The following is a 12,248-nucleotide window of genomic DNA, read 5'->3' on the forward strand; positions in this document are numbered from 1 at the left end:
TACTGTTATGAATTGTAATGTAAATATCTGATATGCAGGATGGTCTGAGGTGACCCCTGTGAAAGGGGTTGTTCAACCGCCAAAGGGGTCTCGACCCACAGGTTGAGAACCGCTGTCCTAGAGAGAGATGATGATTTTATATGAGATATGTAGAATCTAAGTCATTACATGTGCTTATTGCAGTATTAGGAGACATACTATTCTCTTACCTCCTGAGTGTATCTCACGTAGCAGCTACTGAACAGGCCTATTTCCATCTCTGTGCCACCTTTTTGAAGTCAGTTTTCACCGTCCTTTGCACACCCAGTACCTTATTAATAAGCAGTTCTCCCCTGAATAATACTTGTAAAAGTAATTGAGTAAAGCAATCACCATTCTCATGGGGCTCCGGCAGACATGCCAAGTTCAGGCCTAATTATACCACTTTTGTTTATAATGGAAGGTAGAGCCAGGAGTGGCATTTTAGTTGGTAAGTGTGTAATTTTCGGTGTGGAAGGGAGGGCAGATGTTTCCCAGGCTGGGGATCCCGGGAAGTTTCACCAGCCACTCCCTTCACACTCCCTGTCACAGCTGCTCTCCTGAGTGAGGGATCCCACCTCCATTCCACCTGGGGAAGGGAGGGGAACACAGCTGCAGCCCAGGCTCACTGCTTTGTAAGGAGCTCCTCCCTGGAGACTCGGGACTAGAAAGGAGTTGGGGACTATCTACTTATCAGCAAGAAGTCCTCTCAGAAAGCAACCCCCTAAAAAGAGGAAAGGAAGGGCGCATCTAGAGCCTCAGAGCAGCATCTTCATGCTACAGTTCTAGAAACAAATGTTTTGGCAGCACTGCATTGAAGTTCTAGGGCCTGAGACGACAATAACACTGAGGATCTCTTGGCATACAGAGCTTCTTTTAGTCCATCATGCACTCTGCAGAGACCTGAAGGCCACACTGTAAGTCTGTCCACTTGGTTCAAATATATGTTGTAATTCCTTAGTCACACCAACAAAGAAACACCAGAGGTGAGATTTGCTTCTATATAACCCTTGGTGTGATGAGGTCATCAGTAATGTCTGTAACCAGCAGTCTTGGAACCGGTCATTTCATGCTATCTAATGCATTCTGTTTCGTACAACCAAAAAAAACCACATCAGATAAGATTGTTTGTCATCAGCCTCCACTTCTAGAAATTTGACTGAAAGTAAAATAAATAAATACAAATTTCTGTTTCACCTGTCAGAATCACAGTGTTTTATCTGAGAACTAACCTGATAAGTGGCTAGGTTAGTTCTAAATATGTTGATCAATTTTGATGCCTGTTGTCAGCTTATAGTAGAGAACATCTACTAGTATATATGTAGCCACCTACCTTCTTTACTTTCCAAGAATCAGAACATTTAATTGAAAGCTTAACATCTTATGCATAGCATGAATGATCACCATCTGTGCACAAAACATCTTATCTGATAACAGCTACGTGGCTGTTTGTATGACCTTATCCATGCAATAAAATACAAGCCTCGAATAGCTAATAACTGTTCTGCCTTAAGTGATTCCTCCCTAGTAAACTTACACACTCCATAGTGTTGCCTAAATCTTTAAGTTCTCCAATTGAAGTTATGAAAATAATGTTTGCGAGTCAGACCTGAACTTCTATCTACACAGCTATTCAATGGAGACCATTGTAGAGTCTCAGAGTTTCCGTCTGGGAAGAAACTTAGCGACAGGATGTCTGACCACACATTCTCCCCTGGGGCACAGGGAGGCCCCGAGGAGCTGGTGCCTTAGCCAAGGTTATGCAACCCCTTGAGGAGAATCCGTGGCTTCAATCTGGGCTTCTGCATCTGGGTGTAGTGTTGACTGCACCTCACCTCTCCATGTCAGCCCAGGGACATGAAGAGCGCCTTAGGAAGAAGGTGCTGAAGGGCTCAATGAGAGAATGAGATGCCTATTGTAGCTTAGAGTTGGGGTAGCTTTTATAGGTGAAGTCAGTCAAAAGCTTGTTTAAAGTGCTCTCTGTGGTTCAGACACAGATGACACAGACCCGTCCGTCTCTGAGAGGCCGCCACACCCTCCCTGGGCTAAGCTGCAATGATGCCCCAGAGAGCCTTTGATTTAGTTAATGAAAAAGGGGCGGAGCTGAAGTTCAGGAAATGAAAGACAAGCAGGAATGCCCCTTTTCTACAGCACCCATGACAGTGTATTGATTCCCCTTACACATTCTTGCACTTGTCCCAATCTTGACACATGCTAGAAATCTCTACGTCCTAATTGCAAAAGTTATTAGTTGATATCTTAAGAGATCTATTAGAAATACAAAAAGAGCTTAAGTCTATTACAATTACCATGAGATATGAAACACAAATACTTCAATATCTGTGGAGAGAAATTAAGTATCAAAACACTAAAAATGTGAAGGAAAACAAGTCCATACTACCAAAAAGAGATTCTAAGAATATGAAATATAATACTCTTTCAAGATCAAGGAAAAGAAAATTAACTCTTCAGTTAAGTAATATTGTCTTAGGATATACCTGGGCAGAAAGGACTAGGAGGCAAAATTTAGTGCCCGGAAGTTGCCTCAAAAATCTTGATGCATACAATCAGTTTTCCTTACAGGAAACAAAAGGTTTATCCGAGTCAAAGATGGAGGTACCCCATAGAAGTGCTGTAAGAGGCCTATGCTAATAATTCTTCATTTCTATGAAAGATGGAATCAGATTCTTTCTGCTTCCTTTAGCAATGCAAGGAAAGGATGATCCTCATAAGAGGGCAGTGCACTTCTATCTGTACTGTTTCAGTTTATCATTATTTTGCATAATGGTCTTGTTTAATAATATGTCTTCCAAGTTCAGAGAATGGAATGTTCTACCACTGTTCCTTCCAAGCTTGGGCTGTGCACTACTTTTGGACCAACTGGACATGGTGTATTCCCACATCTGTCTGGCTTCAGCTCTCCTCTGCCTTTTAGAACTGATGCTCAGAGGTGTCCTGTATAATGCCTTCCTAATAGTAGGGCGGGAATCATTTTACAAACTCATGTCGTAGCACCACCGCCAACATTCCTGGGACACTGAGGTGCAGCCCACTATACGTTATTTGCCTTTATATACTTTGAAAAAAATATGTGCAATTTTCTAATAATTCACTTCTCTTATCTTTCCACTTATTTTTCTTAACTGTTATTTTAAATAAGGAATATGTTTCATTCACCCTTTTGTCTCCAGCACCTACCACAGTATCCAACACAAAATCAGTGGTTAATAAATAGCTATTTATTAAGTAATAGACAAGAGATAAATACATGGTTTACCTTAAAAATGCAAAGAAGGAAAAAGGAAACACATTTCTTGTATCATGTTAATTTGTGCCAAAAATTGATAAATTTATGGATGGGGTGAAAACCACAGGAATTTCTTCCTTGGTATATACAAGAAGTGAACTTGGAGATGGACAAGTCAGATTGAATTGTTCTGTCATTTGCCCATCAATAGACTGGAATCTAATTTAACCTAGTTTAATTGGTCCTTTAAATAGAATTTCCTAATTGAATTGGCAATAGTTTGGGAATCGGCCAACCTTATCTTTGTTCCTCTAAGAGCTGGCACAAGGAGCTGCCTTACTTCTTTTAAGGGGAGGACACCCGGAAGCATGATGCCTGAGGAGAAAGCACCCCATGCCTTGGCACCCAGAGGTTGGAGGGAAGTAAGATACAAAATGTCACATTTACTCTAAAGAAATAGATGATCTAACTGTTTCCTCCCTGGACTACAGAAATGCTTTAATAATCCAGAAGGGGTTTCTTGAGGGCTTGGTTTTCTCCTTTTTTTCCCCATTTCTGATCAGAAAAAAATTTCATATGACTTAAATATTTCATAATTAGTTGCAATGTAATTTTGACCTAGCTACCATTCTTCCACCTTGAAGGAAACACACAGGGAAATAACTGTTTTAAAGAGATGGGCTGGATTCACTTTGCTTCCCTTCAAATTTAGAACCCATTTGCACCAGGGATTTTGACAGTCGTCTGTCTGATTGAAGTGTCAGAACTATGCTTAATAAAATATACTTAATAAAATAGGTACATTACTTGATTCCTGATTGTAAATTTTAGGTTTGTTCTAGCCTTTAATCTGAGTTAGAGGATGTCTCTGCCTCTGTTTAAGGCGAATTCAGCCAGATTCTCGCCCTGCTTCTCTATCGCATTTAGCCCCTCAAGCTTGGCGAGACCTGAAATCACCAGAGGTGGAAACTGTCTTTGCAGGCAGGGTTTCCAAATGGATGAAATCCCATGTAGAACATCCAGGGGACAGAGCAGACAAGGTGTCAGGCTGCCTTTCCTTCCCGGGCCTCACATTCCACTTACCAGGAAAATGATCCAGAGGCGAATGTTCCTGAAGAGGAGCCAATCCATGCCTTCGGGTTGCTCTGCACACAAACCCCAGTGAGATACGAGTTCAGTCCTAGTCCTCGGGCTGCTGGATTCAGCCCACAGCAAGACGTGCCTGGAGATGCCCCTTAGGAAGGCATGGGTGCTACCGCTGCTCTCCCGGGCAGAGGAGTGGAGATGTTCTAGAATGACTCTGTCTCTCCACCCCAAACTCCGCGGCTGGTCTGGAAGGCTGGCATTGTTTGGGCTCCGGGTAAGCACATGGACACACCTTGATTCTTATTGCAATGAAACCCTTTGTTGGGCACCAAAGGAAAAAATCTTACAGTGTGAAGACAAGATTTACAGGGAAGATACCCAATGAATAATAAATTACTCACAACATGAAAAATAATTAAAATGCTAGGGCCTATCATCATGCTGAATAAAATTAGTAGGCTGCCTCTTACTGCCAACATTGTAAAAGCAAAATTACACACACTGGCTACACACACACATGTCCACTACCAAACCAACTTCAAGGAATGCGTCTGAGCACAGGGCCCTGTGAAGGGCACCCGGCCTGAAGTGTGGGGCGGGGAGAAAGATAGGAGAGCGAAGCACTCACCTCTTCATTCAGGCGATTCCTCTTCCCTCCTCAAGAAGTCTTCTCCTTACACTGCATTCTTTCATTTTAAAGTTGTTCTGAAAAAATAAGGTTAAGACAAAGAAAGGCTGCCTTCACTAATATGTTTGTTTTAGCACCTTTTCCCTGAATCCACAGTCGAACCCATATGACATAACATTAAATTGCTTTAAGATAACCACAGTACAGAGTTTGCTCACTCCTGTGGCATCGCCACTGGTAGAAAAGTACATCCATGGGAACACTTGTTAAGCCCACATGAATATTTATTAAGAAGAGACTGAAGTCAGAAACCTGAGATTTTCAGGGAAAAAGACCAGAGTAGCATCTGGGTATTTCTGAAAACCATTTTCCCTTCTCACTTCCTCTTTATTCGTGTGGGTTGAGAATAGGGTATAGTTTCCTCATGAAAAAAATATTACAGGCTCACAGCAACCTCAATCAGCATAAAAAGAGATGTAGTCAAATGGTCTGCAATCATTAATATGGGTGGGTTGGGGCGTTTCAAAGGGAGACTGTACCCTGTCTTCACTACCCCGTCATGCAATTCAGAACAAGGCGGGCTCTATTTCTAGTGATGGAATGTCTTCCAAACAGCACTTAGTGTCTTGAGAATCTCAGCTTAACATTTTTGGGAGAATAGGAAAGAGTCAAGGCAATTAGAGGGCTGGCATAGTATCTTAAAATAAAGGGAAATGAATTATATGTTGTGATATTTATGAGAAGGAAATTATATATAAGCAATGGGAAACAATGAATTGTTGCAAAAAGGTAGTATTTGAATATACTATCTGCCCAAGCCGAATCTTGTATATTTGGGGATATCTGCCCAATTCAAAAATATCTCTGCTGACCAGATAGAGCTTGTGTGTGGTATCATGTTTTGTTTTTGAATTGATTTCAGAGAGGAAGAGAAAGGGAGAGAGAGAAATATCAATGGTGAGAGATAATCATTGATTGGTTGCCTCCTGCACACCCCACACTGGGGATCGAGCCTGCAACCTGGGCATGTGCCTTGACCGGGAATTGAACCCTGACCTTCTGGTTCATAGGTCGATGCTCAACCACTGAGCCATGCCAGCCAGGCCACATTTTAAATATATCTCTAGGTGGTTCTCTAGATTATCTAGAATGCTAACAGACATGCAACATTCACTGGATGGTTTAGCAAACCACCATTCCATTATATCCTAGATAGGTCTTTAAAACAAGAGTTATGGAAAGCTATGCTTGAGTAAATAAATCATTAAAAAATTTCATAACTGTTTTATATCCAACTGAGCTTTCCTCATTTTTCATTTTCATGACTTTTTACCCAGAGGTTTGAATGTGACAATTGTTTCTACCATAGAAACCTTTTCTTTTATATCTAGGTCACAACAGCATGAAATTGAGATCTATCCCATCAGTGGTGCCAGTGAGCTTCGGGCTTCGGGGTGCAGCGGCTTTTTCCAGTTGTTTCTCTGCATGTGGGAAGTACAAAGGGTGCTGCTGCTTGAGATTGTTTCCGAGACACCCGGTGGTGTGACGTGGTCCTCTCCTGGCCAGCCTACCGAAGGCCTTCTTATTGGCTGTAATTGCACGGAGGCCGTTGCTTTTGTTTTTCTATAAATCCTTTGACTTATTTTAAAATAAAGAAGGACTGTAGGAATTTCCACTGGGTGGGTGAGTGGGGGGTATTCCTTGGCTAACTGTGTATATTTCTGTCGCTAGAAAGATACCACAAACAGCTATGGAGATGGTTTGGATCTTGTGGAGATTTAATGAGCAATACTGCTTAAGATTTGAATTATAGAAACACTGGAGAATACAACGTGTCTCAAATAAAAGGCTTAAAAGATACGTGGCTGATCCCCTCTTTCTATGTGCCACCCAGTTTATCATGACTCACGTACATACAATTCTTTTTGGTGTCTGCATCTAAAGGGGAATATGAAAAGTTGGCAGGGAATCTATAGAAGTTTTGGGAATATGAGAAGATGGAAGAGAATATATAGAAGCTTCAGTGTTTCTAGTACCATGTTCCGGGCCATCAAGCAGGTGTACGTGTGGAAGACTTGCCCTGGGAGTCACTGCAGAACAGTAGAGAATGGGCAAATCCAACATGGGATTCTTCAGTGGATTTATGTCTAGAAACAATAGGCCATTCAGAGCCTCAGAGGGAACTAAGGGATCTGGGAGAAGTCAGTGGCTCTAATGATGGTTTTGTTTCCATACCTACTTCCAAGCAGGCTCAGAGACAACTTACAGTAGTGTATTATACTAAGAGACATTGGGCAGAAAGTTGACCATTGTTTAGCCAGCTAAAGAAAATTATTTTTGTTTTATTCAGTTAATGTTGAATTAGAATCATTTAATTTGCCTGAGAGAATTAATGAAACAGGTCTAAATCCCTATGTGTTATTGTTTTTCGCAAGGGGAAACTTAATGTTCTTCATTTGCTATAACAGATGGAGATATTTCCACCCTTTGTGTTTGTACTGTGATTGGTTGATTTCTATTGAAATATAAAATTTTCAATCTACCTGAGTTGCTATTCATAGGATGAGTTTCAAAGGAAAGAAACAACAAGCAGAAGAACTAGGTACCTGATCATTTAGGTGATTCCTTCAGAGTTCTCCATTTATAACTCCTAATTTCAATGGTCCCTCAAATTCAAATCTGGAGATTACCATCATGAGCAGATGTAGAGTCTGCAGTAACTGAGAAGTTGCCACTTGAAGCTCTGGCACTCACTTATACCTACTCCTTGAGAGAGTTGGTGGGATGGTCCCCAAAATAGAACCCCCCAAGGATTTCAATTTGTTTTTTTTAAAATATATTTTTATTTATTTCAGAGAGGAAGAGAGAGGGAGAGAGAGATAGAAACATCCTGCATGCCCCCTATTGGGGATCGAACCCGCAACTAGGCATGTATCCTTGACCGGAATCGAACAGGGGACCCTTCAGTCCACAGGCTGACGCTCTATCCACTGAACCAAACCCGTTAGGGCAGGATTTCAATTTAAACCCTCTTCAAGGCAAAGCTTGATCATGGTTCTGAGCTTAGATAGATAAATAGCCGCTACTTCTGTTTCTCTTGTGGGGCTCCAGCCTTCACATATGCTAATATTTGAACATAGCCTAGAGATTATTTAATTCAATCTCTCCTCTCTAACTTCTCTCCTATACACTTTAGAGGTTTATTAGTGCTGATGATAGGGAAAGTATACTACCACCTGCTTCATAGTCAATTTATATAAATACTAAGCCATTTTCTAATATTGGCTAGATATGTGAAGGCAAAATAGAAAAGAATTGATGGCTAAATGTTATCTTTTTTTTAAAACACACACCTATTTTATGGTTTATCAAATTATTGAGCTTAATAGCTGGCTCTGCAAGCAGAATTTTGTCCTATTGCTTATGTTTCCCTGTTTGTGTTTGCTACCAAACCAGTAGCATTTCATCTGCTCATGGGAAAGTGCATGTCGACTTTCAAGGATGCTCTTGGAATTTCATTATTGTTCTTGTGCTTCTGTGATGTGGTCTCATCCTGCTTCCACCGTAGTGGGACATTTTAATTCTCTACATCATATCCATCTAAAATATAGTAAGTGCCCTAACGCTTATATTTTTAAAGGAATCCCATACAAGACAGCTCATTCAACACGTTGCAGTACAAATTCTTTTTGAAAAACAGAAATGTGATCTCTACAGGCCAAATAGTATGAACAAAATGTTAGGGCAAATTTTCCATCTAATTATGATGGTTTAGGACTAGTGATGGATATTATTGAAATACCCAAGGACATATTAGAGGAGAGGAAATTTAAAATATATTTATGGACCTAAACTATGTTTGTCAAATGCAGGAGGCAAGTAGGTTCTGTAGTTGACTCAAGCAAAAGGATTTCCATCGGCATGGGCCTCGGGAGATGGACAGCAGGTAAACACAGCTTGTCTTGGCTTTGACCTAGAGCAGCTGCTGTGCAAACATGCCTGACTGTTCACCTTAAGGTAATGGCACTGAAGGTAAACAACCTGTCTCCTCATTAAAGCCAATTTATGTGTAGAGATAAGGGTGCCAGCACACAAGGTTATTTAGTGGGTGTTAGAAATCATGGAGGTTAAATGTCAGTTTCCTCCAGAGTTCTGTTAATATAAGGATGTTAATTTATGCCTGGAAATCATACACCCTGACAGAGGTGCCTTGTTGATTCTCTGTGACTGTATGTCCTCACTGTGGGATGTCATTCAAGTAAGTACAAAAAGAATTACCTGGCTTCTAGCTTTGTTTTTTTTTATTTTAAATATATTTTTATTGATAGAGAGGAAGGGAGAGGGAGAGATAGAGATAGAAACATCAATGATGAGAACCATTGATTGGCTGCTTCCTGCATGCCCCACACTGGGGATCAAGTCCGCAACCCGGGCATGTGCCCTGACCGGTATTTGAACTGTGACCTCCTGGTTCATAGGTCAGTGCTCAACCACTGAACCACACCAGCCGGGCTGTTGTAATTAAAGTGTATTACTGCAGACTTATTACTTACTTCCTGTATACTTATCCCCCCTGTGTCACTGATGTCTTTATTAATGATTTTTAAACATTGTTGGTATGTAAGAGAAATTAATCTCTGCCATATATATGGCAGCTATTTTCTACTTAAAAAATATATTTTTGCAAATGACTCCTGCTCATGACGCCAGTGGCAGCAGTGCCACAGGGTGGTAATCACTTAGGTGTCAGCCTGGCTACTTCGCTGGTCTTGGCAGTGCCCCTCTTTGGCAAAGTCGTGATGTGGATAGAGGGTACCTTTGATGCTCTGAATGGGCTGGGCTGGGCTGAAGTTGTTTGGGATGAAATTCAGAAACGAGAAACTCAAAAGCTAGGCAGTGCTTCTTGAAATATATTTCTTGGTTCAATTGCACCAAATATCATATGGTCCGGTATGCAGGAAAGGCGGGTTCTTGACCCCAGATTTGCTGAGTCAGCATCTGGGGATGGACCCTTGAATTAGTTCATTTTTAACATGCTTTCTGGGTAATTCTGAGATTGCAGACTGAAGTTTAAGAACTACTGAGGCAGGAAAATTAACCTGGGCCTATGGGTCGCTCAGGGAAAAATGGCAACAGGTAAATGTGGACTTTTAAAAAATATGGTAAGTTTAGCATCTCTTCATGGAAGAGGGGGCTTAGCCATTTTTGCTTCTTTTTTAAAGAAATATGTTTTTATTGATTTCAGAGAGGAAGGGAGAGGTAGAGAGAGAGATGGAAACATCAATGATGAGAAAGAAATCATTGATTGGCTGCCTCCTATATGTCGCAGACTGATGCTCTATCCACTGAGCCAAACCAGCTAGGGCCATTTCTGCTTCTTTTTATGTGAAACACTTACTCCCTTTTCCCCACTGTGTCACACTTTATTGGTTTATAAACACTGTTCACATGTAAGAGAAATTAACCTTGGTCATATATGTAACAACTATTTTCTACTTAAAAAATCTTCTTTGCAATAGAGATTGATTTTGTTTTTATATAGAACAGGCTATTATAAACAGTCCTGCTATTTATCAGTTCCTTATTGCTGTATTAACAAATTCTTACAAACCAGTGACTGAAAACAACACAAGTTCATTATCTTATAGTTATGAAGGTCCAAAGTCCAAGTGAGGCCAGCCTGTATTCTTGCTCACCAACACTGACCCCAAAAGTATTGTCAGACTTTAAATTTTAGCCAATTGGTGGGATAGGTACTTGTATCTCATTTTCATTTCCCGGATTATTTGGGGTTCAATATTTTTGCATAAATTTCTTGATCATTTGGAATTTTTCCTTTGTTAAATGCATATTGAAGTTGTTTTTTCTATTTTTATTTAGATTGTTCTCTTTTAAAATAGTTTGTAGTTCTTTACGTCATACATATCTATGTGTTGGGTACATGTATTGCAAATATTTTCACTCATTCTGTGGCTTGTCTTCTTTTTAAAATGATAGTTTGTAATGAATAGAATTGCTTATTTTTGAAGTAATCAGTTTATTATTTATTTATTTTATGGTTAGTGCTCTGGTGTCTTATTTAAGAAAGCTTTCACACACATACACCTCCTTCTACCTTTCTACCTACACCTCCTTCCCTCTGGGAACCACCATATTGTTGTCTGTAACTATGAGTTTTTGTTTGTCCTGTTAGTTCATCTGACTACACTCTTATTTTGCCCTTCATGGTTGTGTCAAAGTTATCTAAAGATAATTTCTGTAAATGGCATGGGATCAATTTCATCTTTATTTTTCATATGTGGATCTTACTGTCTTGATACATTCATTTGAAAAGAGTATGCTTTTCACTGCTTTCTGCACTACCAATAAAAATAAATCTGAATTGTGCATTAAATAACTAATGTGCAAGTAAAGTGTAAATAAATAAAACATTAGAAATAAAAAGACAGTGTGCATAACTGTGGGCATCTCTTTTTCGTCTCTCTTTTTCCTTTTGTCTATTCTTATGTGAGTTCTAAGCTGTTTTAATGCATAGCTTTACAGTAAGTCTTGACATCTCATAGAACAAATTCTCCCGCTTTGTTCAATTCTAGAGCGCTCTGGCTATTTGGCCAGTAGCATTTCCTGTGTGTTTTAGAATCACCTGATTCACAAGCAAACGGAGACTGTGATTAGGACTGCACACTTTTGAGTCATGTATTGGAACATATAAACAAGGAGCATTCTTTTATTTAATATTTTAAGTAATTAATTTTAGGTTTTATTTAATAAAGTTTTATTATTTTTTCACTGCTAAGGTCTTACAGAGACCTTTTTGAGGCTTATTCTTTAGTACTAGTATAAGATATATTTTTTTAAATTGTAGTTTCTGACATTTATTTTATTTCATATAGAAATACAATTGATTTTGGCTCTTGATTTTTGTATTCAGCAATTTTGCTAAACTCATATGGATATTGAATAATATATTAAAATTTAAAAAATGTTTATTACCTTTTAAAATTTTTTAAATTTAAATTTATTGGGGTGACATTGGTTAATAAAATTATATAGGTTTCAAGTGTATAATAGAATGCACCATCTTTATATTGCATTTGTGTTCACCACCCAAAGTCACCATATATTTGACCCCCTTTACCCTTTTCTACCTACACCTCCTTCCCTCTGGGAACCACCATATTGTTGTCTGTAACTATGAGTTTTTGTTTGTCCTGTTAGTTCATCTGGCTACACTCTTATTTTTAATTTGATTGATACTAAAATTCAAGA

At 39.5% G+C, this 12,248-nt stretch overlaps 1 protein-coding gene across 1 annotated transcript in view; it reads right to left on the reverse strand.

Moving 5' to 3' along the window:
- Positions 1-4,396, reverse strand: part of DSG4 (desmoglein 4) — a 35,262-nt gene extending 30,866 nt beyond the window's left edge. Inside the window, exon 1 of the mRNA XM_070419520.1 lies at positions 4,349-4,396. Within this exon, the coding sequence (XP_070275621.1) occupies positions 4,349-4,396 (48 nt within the window). The remainder of the gene's footprint in view (positions 1-4,348) is intronic.
- Between the last annotated feature and the right edge of the window lie 7,852 nt (positions 4,397-12,248).

This window comes from Myotis yumanensis, unplaced genomic scaffold (genome assembly GCF_028538775.1).
Source record: "Myotis yumanensis isolate MYYU_CA2020_CCGP unplaced genomic scaffold, mMyoYum1.0.hap1 SCAF_7, whole genome shotgun sequence".
NCBI classification, from domain to species: Eukaryota; Metazoa; Chordata; class Mammalia; order Chiroptera; family Vespertilionidae; genus Myotis; species Myotis yumanensis.